We start from the raw sequence: 15257 nt of genomic DNA, 5'->3' as shown, positions 1-15257 counted from the left end.
GATTTGGAGACAGTGTACTAAATCTTATTTTATATTCTACAACGTTACATTTTATAGAAACGGGCCCACTCTCCGTATTCCGAGGAATTGTGTAAGAACATGAAAAGATTTTACAAAGGTGGCAGTCATATATTTTCAATAAATGCCACCCTCCCCACAAACAAAATGAAACAAACTATTCTCAAAAAGGTTTCTTGCGAAGTCCCTGACTAATCTCTAGTGCACTAAATAAAAAAAAAAACATCATTTTCTGAAAATTCTCAGCAATCTTTTTTTTTTGGGGGGGGGGGGGTTGAGTAGATGAAGGGGGTGTTTGTACCCCTCCCCAATAATTTGGGGGAAAAATATTATATAGCCCATGTCCTTTAACTCTTGGGATGTGAACCCCTCTTGCCCCCCCTCCCCAATAAAAACGCCGGAGCTACTTCCCTTCCTCTACACTTAAAAAAATATCTAAACAGTTTCTGAATATGAATAGTAAGCAATCCCAACTTACCACACTAAATATGATTTATTGCACCCGCAAAATTGGCTGTTTTGATGTAAACTCTATTTTATTTTGAATATTTAGTTTTTGCAAGGGTGTGTTCAATGGAGAAATTGTGCAAAAGCCCCAAGTCGTTTGATTACAGATTAAATGAATCGTGAAAAATATACAACCAACCATTAGTTATGGCTTCTGATTAATAGATCATAACGTAATCCTAATCCCTCCCCCTCAAATATTTTATGGCGTTGAGGTTTTTTGTTCTATTTTGTTCTATTTTGATCTATATTTGTTCTATCTTGTTCTATTTTTGTTCTATATTGTTTTGAGGTTTTTTGTTTTATTGTTCACATTGGCATACACACAATTTTTCCTCTGAATGAGGTCAGCTTGTAAAAGTTTTCTTGAGCGAGAGGATGATAGCTTTCTGATAGAGAGGTACCTGCGCAGGAGGGTTCTCTTGGCCCATCTCCCCAAGTCATAAAAATATTGATTTTTTGTATTTCCTATAGTTTTTGTTTTTTCTTAGTTTGTCATTTTTTAATTTTTAGGACTGTCTTGGGAGAGCGGTAAGATATTCCCAGTTTGATCCACTACTGGGAGTTGATGACTTTCAATCTTAATTTTGCTTTCTTTTGCTGGCATATTGAAGAAAAAAAAATGATCAATATTGTGTTTAAATTTTCTCTCTTTCAGAACCCATAACATTCTGAGACCAGAGTTCCCAGCGATATAAAAAAAGAAAATGTGTATGGCGTTAAATACTGTCTTCTTTGACACGGTATCTCTTAGATGGGTCTCAAGCTCAAGAACTATTTTTTTTTTTATGAACATGACCAACTTATTTCCGATATATATATATATATATATATATATATATATATATATATATATATATATATATATATATATATATATATATATATATATATATATATATATATATAAAAAAAACAAGTTTTTTGAAATGAAAGTAAGAAGCGACATTAAAACTTAAAACGAACAGAAATTACTCCGTATATGAAAGAGGCTTTTCCTCCTCGACACCCCGCTCTTTAGGCTAAAGTTTTTTATTGTTTTAAAAAGTAGAGTTGCGAGAAATAATCAAACTTTAGCGCAAGGAGTGGGGTGTCGAGGAGGAAAAGCCCCTTTCATATACGGAGTAATTTCTGTTCGTTTTAAGTTTTAATGTCACTCCTTACTTTCATTTCAAAAAACTTGTTTTTTTAATTAATTTCTGAAAGTTTTTGAATTAGTGCATGTCTGATTTTGGCTCTCCGTACATAAATTATTAAAATCAAATTTGCATATTAATTCTTTTTTTGGCTAAATGGCTCTCTTTTAGTTTTGATCAGACGATTTTGAGAAATAAGGGGTGGGGAAGGAGGCCTAGTTGCCCTCCAATTTTTCGGTTACTTAAAAAGGCAACTAGATCTTTTAATTTTTAACGAACGTTTTTATTAGTAAAAAATATAAGTAACTTAAGAATTAACTTACGTAACAAACTTTTATATTATTATATTTTTGATTATATATATGAGGGGGTTGGTCCCCTCGTTAATACCTCGCTCTTCACACTAAATCTTGTTTTCTCCCAATTATTTAAGAATGACCCCTGAATCAGAAAGGCCGTAGAATAAATAGTTGAAATTACTTAAAAATTTTTTAGCATAAACAGAGAAGTATTTATCTCCTCCTAAATACCTCGCTCTTTATGCTAAAGTATTTTTAGAACCCCTCATAAGCGTAATAATCTCTGTTCGTTTTAATGCTTCTCCTTACTTTCAATTGAAAAAACTTTTTCATGTTTATATTTTCATTGTTTTTTTTTTTAATAGTAATGCTAGAAAATCCTGCGCCCTTTTCATTGAATTTCTCTTCCCCCATGAAATATTCCTCCAAGGAAAGATCCTCCCATATAGACCCCTCCCCTGAACCCCACATAACCAAAAAAATCCCCCTGATAACGTTGGTACACTTCCCAGTAACCATTACTGTATGTAAACATTGGTCAAAGTTTGTAACTTGCAGCCCCTCCCCCAGGGACTGTGGGGGGTAAGTCATCCCCAAAGACATAGTTATTATGGTTTTCGACTATTCGGAACAAAATGGCTATCTCAATAGTTTTGATCCGTTGACTTTGGGAAAAAATGAGTGTGGGAGGGGGCCTAGGTGCCCTCCAATTTCTTTGGTCACTTAAAAAGGGCACTAGAACTTTTCATATCCGTTAGAATGAGCCCTCTTGCAACACTCTAGGACCACTTGGTCGATATGATGACCCCTGGGGAAAAAAAAAACAAAAAAAAAGCAAACAAATAAACGCGCACCCGTGATTTGTCTTATGGCAAAAAATACGAAATTCCACATTTTTGTAGATTGGACCTTGAAATTTTTTCTATAGGGTTCTCTGATACGCTGAATGCGATGTTGTGATTTTCGTTAAGAACCTATGACTTTTAGGGGGTGTTACCCCCTATTTTCCAAAATAAGGCAAATTTTCTCAGGCTTGTAACTTTTGATGACAAAGACTAAATTCGATGAAACTTATATATTTAAAATCAGCATAAAAATTCGATTCTTTTGATATATCTTTTAGCATCGAAAATCCGTTATTTAGAGTTTCGTTTACTATTGAGCCGGGTCGCTCCTTACTACAGTTCGTTACCACGAACTGTTTGATATATATATATATATATATATATATATATATATATATATATATATATATATATATATATATATATATATATATATATATATATATATCTGTTGAGCTTGAAACCCATCTAAGGCTATATATATATATATATATATATATATATATATATATATATATATATATATATATATATATATATATATATATATATATATATATATATATATATATTTATATAGCTGTTGAGCTTGAAACCCATCTAAGGCTTACAGTGTCAAAGAAGACTGTATTTAATGCCGTGTATATTTTTTATTATGACACTGTGACCTCTGTTGCTAGAAATATCGTAAATCTTGAAACAAAATGCTCTGGGTTCTGAAGGGGAGAAAATTTAACTCCAGTATAGACAAATTTATTTTATTTAACTGTCCAATGAGTATTGAATATTTTAAATTACTTCATATACTCACGGTTTTCAATACTTCCGCAGATAAAATGGCTGTCATTGGCTGTTCCTGAAAAACTGATGTGTCTGAGTTGAATGAATATGAGTAGTCAGAGTTGTATCCAGGATTTTTTCGGGGGGGGGGGGAGGTGATGTAGGGTTTACAGAAGGATTTTTTCCGGGGGGGGGGATACAAAAAACTTTAAAAAGCGCATCAAAAATTTGTTTATACTCATTTTTGTTACAGGAGGGAGGCTTCAAAACCCCAAACCTCCCTGTCTAGATACGGTCTTGTGAGTAGTTCATATTGAGCCCTATAACTTCCACCAGGCATGCACCCATGACGGGAGTACCTTGGAGCCAGTTATCCCTCTTTGTCATGTTTTGATTCTTCACTTTTTTGTTGTTGTAAACATTGACAAGACAGAAAGTGGTATGTAAATCAAACAATTCCAAATAATGTTTTGCTTTTTGAATAATCGCAGTCGTATTTTTGGACTGTAGTAATTGTTGTTACTGTAGTTGACTGTAGTAATTGTTGTTGACTGTAGTAATTGTTATTTTGGACAGGTGTCCAAAATAGATTAGGTAATTGTAAGTAATTCTTTAGTAATTCTTGGTGTAAAAATTGTTGTTACTTGATACTCTTCGAATAATACCGAATAAAATAATCTTCGAATAAAATTTTAGTTCTTTCCCCTTAAAGGAATTTGCCACCCGACCATCAAGAGATAACCCTCCTACTTATATCGCTGAATCTAAAGAGAAAAATAACTTTTCTTTTGGACTTTAGGCTCCTCCCATTGAAGTTCATGAGCACGAACCTGTGATAGCTGATATGCCACCAAGATTTAGCCCCATTCCTGCCTCTCCTTTGGCATCTCCTTCGCCAAATGGGAAAACTAAGATAAAATCAACTTACTCCTATTTAACGTTGCTTTCGCCAGGCAACCGCATTTATGATATGAAGAAGAAGCAGAAAACCTATTATTCACCCGGAAAACCAACAAAATCTGGCTTAGCATTTATATAACGGGTAAGTTTTACTGTTTTATCAACTTTTTTGTCAGAATTTTTTTAAGTATACGTTCTCATAACAGTAATAAACACTCAGTTTAAAATTATCATACGTATCACAGAGAAATAGAGAGTTTGCTTGTGAAAAATGTCGAGACTCAAAAGAGTCTTGATTTTAAAGTCTCAAAATTTCAAGAGTCTCAAAATTAGAATTTTATTTTCTCATATCAGATTTTGGCTTCTTTTTCTGCCTCAAAATATGACATAGAAATAACAGGAATACACAACAGCGTAAAATAAGGCAAGGATGTATGGCTTTCCTTTTTAACATATGGTTAAGGAAGAGTGTGATTGGCTAAGAAATAAAAATATGACCATTAAAGACACAAAAATGAGCCAATGCAATTAGCACCCTTTTTAACACGAAACTATTGGATGCTAATCTCTCTTCTTTGTTCCTTTTCTGCAATTATGCTGTTCTTTGTAATTCACAACGTCATCTAGCAATATTAATTTTGATGACAATAAGATACGTTCAAATTGAATCCGCAGAGAGTTAAAGAGGTTTCCTTTTAATTTTTTTTTTTCAGAATTTAAATCTGCTGATTTTCAACAACACCTAATCCAAATCAGGTAAATTCAAGCCTTAATTTCATTCTTATGATAATAGCAATAAGCTTATTGTAAGCCAAACATGAGCATATAGCAAAGTATTCATTAGAATCGCAAAATAGATAACATCAGTATTAATTCCTCCCCCAGAAAAAACCAGCTTAAAGTGCGAACTTTACATCACTATTTCATTAGAATATTGAAATACCTGAACAGCGGTCCCTTTTCAAAGCTATCTGCAGAGTTTTCCGAGAACTCAGTGGTATCACTCTAAAAATGCTTCTTAAAGGGGAAAACTCCTGGAACTCTGCCAAACCGTGGGTCACATTTTTGGGTTCAGGCCGTGAAGAAAGGAAAAAAAAGAAATTAATTTCGAATAATTTTACGGTAAAAAACGTGCTTTGGTTTCATTGGTTCACATCTACGACAGGTTTACATGAGCCAATCGCACTAGCCCTTATTTATGGAGAGACAAAAGACCCTTCTGTCTTAAAATTTGATTAATTTAAAATTTCCTGTGTAAAAGTTTTAGCTAGTGAAAAAACAATATTTATTACAGGTAGTTCCTCTGTTTGTCTGTGATGCAGATCTTGTTTGAAAAACCGAATTTTTTGCAGTTTCTAATTTTCTTCGATTGAAAATTTGAAGGTGACTTAGGTGGCACCCTGCGGTGTCGTTGACACTTCAAATTAAGTTTCCATCTCCGTGCAGGAAATGAAACAAAAAACAGATCACTCATATTAGACAATCTTATTCCTAAATGGGTTTATAAAGCCCAAATTTAACATCAATTACTCCTTACCCAATTAAAGATAGAAGCTTCATGCTGTGATCAGTAATAGCAGTAATCATAGGCTGCATCAGGCTGAGTAGCAAAAAAAGAGGAAGTCTGTGCAGGGAATAATCTTGCCATTATAATTACACGAAAGGTAGCTTTTTGTCTGTTAAGGGCATCAGTGACAAAGTGACTCAAGCATTAGTTTGGAATATAGTTTATTCCAGCAGGGGGGTTGCTAAGCAATAATCCTTTCTGTCCAGTTTCTTATACAATCCAGCACTTGACATCCTGTAGCTTTATTTAGAGAAATTAGGCAGGGGCGCGAATTCATGATGACGGCAAGGATTTTTAAGGGGTATTTCTAAATGAGGGTGATTATTCTCCGCGATGCAATGGTGGATCCAGGGGGCCAAGAGGACCCTGACCTTTCAAGATTTTTCTGACGCCCTCATTCCTTGTTTTTTCTGTTTTTCACTTTTCTTTTAATAAATTTGTCAATTCGGTCAATTATTGGTACCTTTGTCAGATTGCCTCCCCCCAAAAAAATTGATTAATGGTACCCTTTTCGCGTTCCCCCCCCCCCTCAAGATTTTGCTCCAGATCCGCCCCTGATCCGATGTCTCGTATTTGGGGCCCCTGGAAGTGTGTGTTTATAAAGCTGGTTGAATATTCAGATTTTATTTTCGATGTGCATCTGTCAAAAAGATTTTCTAACAAAATTTTTCTCTGAATTTCGGTAGTTTAAGCCAGACTGATTATCCTTGGCCATAGTGTAGCGTTTTATTTTATTTTTGACTCAAGTCTTTATCCCTTTAGGTATAATCATCGTAATTTTTTTCAATACAATTCTTCCTGTGTCAAAAAAATTTGAACATTATTTATGATTTAAGCGACGTTTAGCTTTTTTCTGATAATTTCTTAATAATAAACGTTTTTTTTACATTTTCTTTTGACCTTCTGAAAAAAATAGGCTATTTCAGTTTGATCAATAGAAACGTAATACATGGCAGATGAAATAAGATTTTTTTAAATAATTTTTCGTCGACTCAACGAGTATTTTTGGGAAAATGTTGACTCTGAAGCTCTTAAGCTTTTGTCTTCCAAGGATTAAGAAATCATTTTCAACATACAACATTTTTTTTTGCTATAAAGTTGTAACATTTACTGTAGAGGCTGGGATCTTGGACGAACCGTGGCTTGTGAAATTTATAATTATTGTCGTAAGTCTTACGACTGAAGTAAAAGAAAAAAATAACATTAAAAAACAAATAATAAAATCCCTTGGTTATTATTTTACCTTCTTCTGTGTTATTTCGTTGGCCAATAGGGAACAAGCAGTCGTTGGGAACTCTCATTGACGAATCGGGGGTCGATTTTCAAGGGGAAGTGATCTGAGGATGGAAGTAATCCATCCGCGTAAACCTGTGCTTTCGCACTGGATTTTTTCAACCAGAGTAGTAATACTAGAGTAGAGCTGGATGGAAAAATCAAGCTTTTTGTTGAAGAAATGGTTGTTTTCACGAGCATGGAAGAAGAATATGAGTTGAACTGCCATCTCTGTGAACATTGGTCGAGGATCTTATTACCACTGTGAGTTCCCCAGCTGTGTCACCATATGGATTCGTCAGATTAGTTTCAAAAATTGAGCGCGAAAAAAATTGGAGATACCTTAAGTACCAAACGATTCATTCTAAATGTTTTTTCGTGAGGGAAAAATATGGAATGCAGCGAAGAGGCTTGATGAAGTTGGAAAGACAAAGAGCAATTACGAAGATGTGGAGATGAAACTGAAGTAATAAAATTCGATTTAGCACGAAAATATCGACAAACCGAAGCTGAACCAGGTTGAAGAAATTACTTGGAAGATTAATATTTGTTCCGGAACAAAGAGCTAGAGAAAAATATTTCATTCTGGAACAAAGTGACTGAAACAAAGTTCCATCCAGAGAAAACAATTTTTAAATCGTCTTTTCTTCTAAATTTTTCTTTGTATTTCTACTTCCGTAACATTTGTGTTGCTCGTAGCACTTCTTAATATTTGCATACAGAAGTTAAAAGGGTAGTTGCATGATATAACCCAATCTAATGTTCTTCTAATATGTTTATCTGACGCTCAATCCTAATGAAATATACCAAAGTAAGATAACAAATATAATGAAATATAATACTTTAGAAATAAATTTGGGCTATATATTTGCACATTATGGGGGGGGAGTAGAGTATAGTGAGTCTGTATCCCTAATGTGCTAGGCACAATTGTTCTGTATATTATGTAGTAAGAATTGTTTTCTAACTTCGCACTGTCCAAATACTTTACCCCTACCCCACCCCTAATGTGCAAATATATAGCCCAAATTATACATTTTCCATCTACTCTGTCACTTCTCTTTGTCATATCTCACGCTAAGCTTAAAGAAACTAACAACAAAAAAAAAAACGGTTCTATAATGTGTCAATGAATGAACAAATTGAGCGGTAGCGTTTATCATACAAGTACCGTTGAAAGAGGTGGGACAGAGAGGCTGGAACATATTTTTTGTTCCAGGAATAAAATGCCAGGAGTAAAGTTTTGATATTGAAATGGAACTCAGTTGCCACTTTAAGTCCACAATACCACTTCTTTAGTCGTAAATATCAGGTGACACAAAGGAGTCACCAATACTGAAAGAGTGAGCCAACACTTTTTTCTTGGTGGATTTCCCTAGACAATCCAGGACTTGCACCAATTGTTTCCGCTTATGAAATATGCGCTTAACTTGGGGTTTTGCGTACATATTGAGGATGATATTTGTTTTTAACCTTAAAACTCTGAGAGCTCTCATCTGAGATGTCTCATCAGTCTCACCATTGTAAATCTAAACGTCTCCAATGTCTGGAAAATATCGAAAGCGTCGACTGTGTAAATTGTATAGAATTGCTTATGCGATCATAAACCGCGTCGGCTATGTCGTGATCCCATGTTTGGTAATCACGCTCTTCGTGGTGGTCACTATAATAAAAGTCCAAGAATCGAATATAACCTAAGTTTGAGATGAGTAAAACTGCGATTCATTTTCTTTAATGTCATTTTATTTTATGCTAACTATGTCACTCAGTTGGATAGAGGGGTAATTTTTGCCGTTCGACATGTTGGTGCTTGTGTATTATCCAGTACACACTCGGGAAGTTAAGTTAGGTTAAACACAATGGAATATACTAAAAGGTGATGAAAATACAATACCTAAGTGACAAAATTATGAAAGCTACAACAAAGAATTATGGTAGAGGGGGCACAGCACATATTAGGCTATGCTAAAGACCTAACTTAATCTAACCCAACCAAAATACCATCTCTATAATATTAAATATTTTATGCAAATATACCTAAAACGTAGATTTCAACTGAGCCTAAGCTAATTTTCTTCGAATACTGACAGGTATAAATCGGTTATTGTCTGATCTGCAGACCCAAATTCTCGATTGTGTACTTTAAAAGAAACTAAGGTCCCGTACACGACCGTGTACAGGAAAAGTACCGACATGTGTCCTTCCTTCAAAATTTTAGAGATTATTCCTATTCTTACATTTTGTTTGCAACTTTTCCCTTTTAAGAATTCTTTTTAGGCCATGGCTCCTTAAATATCAATAAATGTGCCCCAAATACATGATCGATTCTATGCATTTATATTTTATTACGTATTTTTGCTTTTTAGCCTTTAGTTGCTATAGAGAAAACGTACCTAAACACGGATTGGACATTTCCATTGGAATTTTGAATACTTACGAAGGACCCTCAGAACGCCATCAAGCATTTTATCAATTTCTTCAAATAAAGATGCAACACATTATCCAGCTTTAGATAAAGGACACTCAAACGACGCTGCGAATTAATATAGCCAGCGCAGTAACGTTAATTTCTTAAAGAAGGATGGCCAAACTGATTGGAAGAGATTGGGACACCCCTTCAATACTCTATGTGCCTACAGGTGTCACCACAGAGTCCCTTCAGAGCTGGCGGCAGTTCCACGAGGAAGATAACGTTCTTCCTCCCAGAAAGTCAAAAGGTGGACTAATTACTGTGACAGAGGGGTAGGAATACTGCTGGCGAGCCGAAGTTTCGTTCGCCCCCCCCCCCAAACATAAATTATTAACAAGCTCCTGCTCAGCCCCTCTTTTCAGGAGTTCAAAATCACGAACTATCAATTTTAGTTAAAACTGTCGTAACACCTAGCACTGCGCCTAGCACTACATGTTAATTATAACTTGAAGTCAAGGATTTTTCAGTTATTGCGATTGAAAGACCTACAGTGAGGTCCGTGTGTACAAGTTAAATTTTAAGATAACTATTTTAATCAGAACGGTCCAAGAATCCAAAAATATCCCTTCAAGGGTAACATAAATGCAGCCCAAGGGATAAGGGCGTCAAACTAGGCCTGTATAAAACGAATCCTTTGTAAATATTTTTCATAAAAAAGGTCGATCCGGGAGACCGGCCATAACTGCGACAAAAAAAAAATCTTCTTTTGGGTGTTGCTCGAGTCCTGATGAAGCTATCTAAACGCTTCAAAAACCAACCGATAGCCTAAACATTCTAGTTTCTCCAGAATTTTTTTTTACCGATTTTTAGCACTTGCACTTTTTTCTAACTGGGACATATGATGGGGTAAACTAAGACATAATGTTATTTCAAGGGTAGGTGCATATTTTCTCACTTTTTTACTGAACTTTCGAATAAAAACGTATAAAAGTAAGCAATATTGAAAACGTCATAAAACTACGGCGATATTTAGTTAGACATTTCTTAAAAGACATTATTGAAAAACTTCCTGAAAAAAGAATTGCTTGGGACCTCTGTCTGTTCCTCCTTACGCAACTAGTGATCTCAGCTTAAGAACTACGCAGCTTTTCTCTTCTAGAGATGTCTCTTCAGTCCAGACAAATTTTTGCCCTCCATTGAGTTTTTCACGTCCTGTATGGTGATTTCTTCCCCTGCTTTTTCGGTTACTTATTCTACAACGTAACACAACCTGGCGGCTAACACTCAAAATGCCCACGATCACAATGCCCAAGACTCAAAATGCCCGCGAAAAATGCCAACAACTCAAAATACCCACGACTCTAAATGCCCACGGCAAAAAAAACTGACAAAAGTGGAAGGTGCCGGGAGGGTGCCGGGAATAAGTGTGTGAGTGCGTCACAGGATTTCTGGTCCCTCCCAACTCCCTCCAAAGTCACCGGATCCATTCCGGACTTGAAGTGTAACGTCTGAGACACGAGGTGTTTCCAAATATCAAGTTTCATTAAGATCCGATCACCCGTTCGAAAGTTTAGTTGCCTCAAGATTCCAGATTCCCTATCCCTTCACTCCCCCCACGGTGGTCGGTACCCTTCCAGCACCCTTCTGAAACCGGCACCCAGTGTACACGGGTTTGGGGAGTGAGGAACCCCTCGTCTCATCCCCAATTAAGGACTGAAACCTAAAATTTATCCAATCGTGGGCATTTTGAGTCGTAGGCATTTTGAGCCGTGGGCATTTAGAGTCTTGGGCATTTTGAGTCGTTGGCATTTCTCGTGGGCAAAAAGATCGTGGTGATTTTGGGAACCACCCAATCTGGTCTTGGATTGATGCTTGACTAAGACAAAATCAAAATGCTAATTGACAAGTGTTCTTCTTCTTCGTTGTTTCCAAAATGGAGCGAATCATCAGAAATGTCACCGTATTCGACAGCTGACACTTCGCTTAGTTCTGAGTCTTGCCCGAGGCCCAGTCTCTTAACTTTTCCCCCTTTTTCAAGATTTCTTATATCTTCACTTTCTTTAAATCCCCTTTGGTTTTCTTAGTACTTACTTTTCTCTTTTTTTTTTGGTCTTGCTCCCTAGCTGCTTCTTTGATTATCTCTTTCACGGACAAGCCTGTGAGGATTGAGCTGCTGCCTCTTTTCCTTCCCTTGTTTGTTGTTTTCTAGGGTCTGCCTCGGGGGCTCGACTTTTTCAGGAGAAAGGAATGCCACCTTCGAACAGCCAGAAACATCACCGGTCGTCTCGTTTTGTGGGGTCTCATCTGCCTTCTCTGTAGAATCCATGATCTCTGGTGGCGGCCAGTCGGTTAATATATATATATATATATATATATATATATATATATATATATATATATATATATATATATATATATACATATATATATATATATATATATATATATATATATATTATTATTATTATATATATATATATATATATATATATATATATATATATATATATATATATATATATATATATATATATATATATTATTATATATATATATATATATATATATATATATATATATATATATATATATATATATATTATTATATATATATATATATATATATATATATATATATATATATATATATATATATATATATATATATATATTTATTTATTGATAAGTGGTGTAAGAAAGAGAATAAAAATAAAGAGAGTTTTCAAAGTTGGAAGAATTTAATTATTAGTAGAGTAAGAAATAAAATATATTCTAACTTAAAAAATAGTAACACTAAATCATTATTTTATAATGCGAAGATTAAACAAGCAATTGCTAATCTAAAGAATGAAGTTGTAATTGTGCCAGTGGATAAAGCTAATAATAATTTTGCCATAATTTGTCAGAAGCTGTATTGTGATATCTTAAAAAGGGAGTTAGGCACAACTAATGTTTATGAAAAGGTAAATATAGAGGATGAGAATTTAATTGAAAAGACTGAAGAAATACTTTTTAAAAATTTTAATATTAAAATAAATGACAATGATAAAAAGTTCCCTTTCCTATATTGGACTGTAAAATTTCATAAGAATCCCCCTAAACCACGGTTTATTGCTGGAGCAGCTAAATGTCCAACCCGCATTGCTGCTACTGACCTCTCTTTAATTTTAAAGGAAATTGTAAATAAACTTAAAACCTATTGTTCTGGTATTAAAAAATTTTCGAATTTTAATCCATATTGGAGTGTTAATAATTCACTGCAGGTGATAGATTCTTTAACAATGGTTTCAGCTAAAAGAATTGAGTCTTTCGATTTTGCGACAATGTATACTAATTTATCACTCGATTTAGTGTTAGATAATTTAAAAACTGTTATAAAGAAATCTTTCCTCTTATCTAGTAAAAGGTTCTTAAAAATAGACAGTTATAATAAAAAAGCCATATGGACAAACTGCTTTAATACTACAGTTAACTTGAGATGTTACAGCTTGGATATGATTTTTGAGTTATTGGAATTTGTTTTATACAATACTTATATAAGATTTGGGGGGTGATTTGTACAAGCAAATTATGGGAATTCCCATGGGGGGGAATGCCAGCCCATTTATAGCTGACTTGTTTTTAAGTCAACTAGAATATAAATATATGATGGATAAGAATAATCCAATTAATTTAAAACATGCTTTGTCAAATAATAAAAGATATTTAGATGATATTTTGGTCTTAAATTGTAAGGATTTCATTGATATTTCTAAAAATATATATCCATCAGAGCTTATTCTTGAGCCTAGTCATGGCGCTGGTCATGAAGATCATTTCTTAGATTTAAATATTAATATTTGTGATAATAATAAATTAAGTTTTAAAATGTATAATAAAACGGATGATTTTGATTTTGAAGTGATTAGTTTCCCATTCCCTGAAAGTAATATACACTCAAATATCACATATTCAGCGTTTTTCTCACGGTTACTTCGTTATGCAAGGATTTGTAGTAATTATATTGATTTTAAAAATAGATGTAAAATCTTAAGCCAAAAATTGATATCAAGAGGTTTTTCTGCAAATAAATTAACTTGGCAATTTAAAAAATTTAGTTTTCATTATAACGAACTTTTAAATAAATATCAAAAGAATTATCTAGAAATACTTAAAGAAATTTTTGACTAATTTCGGAGGTTCGAGAAATGTTGTCACAGCGCCATTTATTTTGAATTGTGTTTCTATTTGAGCGGAATTTTTAAAAAATTAGCCACATGGTAAAGATGAATTATATAATTGTTTAGTTCATTCAGGTTTTTTGCAATGTGTTAATATTTGTGATTTGGTAAAATTTATAATATTTAGTTTACCTATTGTTGCTAAAGGGAGGGATATATTAACAGGATAAGCTTGTTTTGGTTTTACTTGGTTGTTTTACATTTGCTGTTTTTTTCATAGACATGTATTTTGGGGGTGATAACTGACGCGGGGATGCCATGGATATTCTGTGGTAGCCACAACACTGTGCTGGGTAGAGAATTTAGAGTGGCGAAACCCTATATAGGCCAGTGTATTCTCCTGATGAGCCCTTATGTTGGGTGTTGCCTCTGAATTATTTGTCTATATTATTTTTTCTATGGTTTGGTAAATGACGACTTATACTTATTGACGACATGACTGCCTGTCCATGGATTATTCTTTATGGTTGATTGTGTGTGGCTATGCTGTTTGACCTATGTGATTGTATGGATGAGTAGGGTTAAGGCCTCATTCAAGTGCTGGTCTATATTAATCACTAATTTAGGAAAACAGTCTTCCTTTTCCTTCTGTCTCCTTTTTTTTTTTTTTTTTTTTTTTTTTTTTTTTTTTTTTTTTTTTTTTTTTTTTTTTTTTTTTTTTTTGTGTTTGTGCTGTAGCATTGGTGATTTCTCTTTTCATGATATATATATATATATATATATATATATATATATATATATATATATATATATATATATATATATATATACACACATATATATATATATATATATATATATATATATATATATATATATATATATATATATATATATATATATATATATATACTAGCTGTTGGGGTGGCGCTTCGCGCCACCCCAACACCTAGTTGGTGTTCCCCATGTGCTCATTTATATTCCCTGTGTCCCGGTCGTCATTTGTATCCCGGTGTCCCGGTCTGTATATACATTCGTTTTTTTAGTTTTGTTTTTCTCCTTTATTTTTCATTTTTTTCCTTTTTTATTTTTTTTCTTTTTTAGTTTTTTTAGTTTTTTAGCTTTTTTAGTTTTTTTATTAGTTTTTAGTTTTTTTTTCTTTTTAGTTTCTTTGTAGTTTTTACCTTTTTTTTTTAGTTTTTTTTAGTTTTTTTTTACTTATGTCCTGGTCGTCATTTATACTCCCTGTGTCCCGGTCGTCATTTGTGTCCCGGTGCTTTGTTGATGGTGATTGCTAATCGAACATTCCTTTTGTCCCGGTCGCTTTCTCTTTGAGTGTCGTCATTTATATTCCCTATGTGCC

At 33.8% G+C, this 15257-nt stretch overlaps 1 protein-coding gene across 1 annotated transcript in view; it reads left to right on the top strand.

Moving 5' to 3' along the window:
* LOC136034017 (uncharacterized) overlaps positions 1-15257 on the top strand; it is a 110479-nt gene that overhangs the window by 73700 nt on the left and 21522 nt on the right. The window contains exon 5 of the mRNA XM_065715067.1: positions 4385-4627. Within this exon, the coding sequence (XP_065571139.1) occupies positions 4385-4624 (240 nt within the window). The 3' untranslated portion in view covers positions 4625-4627. The remainder of the gene's footprint in view (positions 1-4384; positions 4628-15257) is intronic.

This window comes from Artemia franciscana, chromosome 12 (genome assembly GCF_032884065.1).
Source record: "Artemia franciscana chromosome 12, ASM3288406v1, whole genome shotgun sequence".
NCBI classification, from domain to species: domain Eukaryota; kingdom Metazoa; phylum Arthropoda; class Branchiopoda; order Anostraca; family Artemiidae; genus Artemia; species Artemia franciscana.
This window is presented reverse-complemented; position numbering and strand designations above follow the sequence as displayed.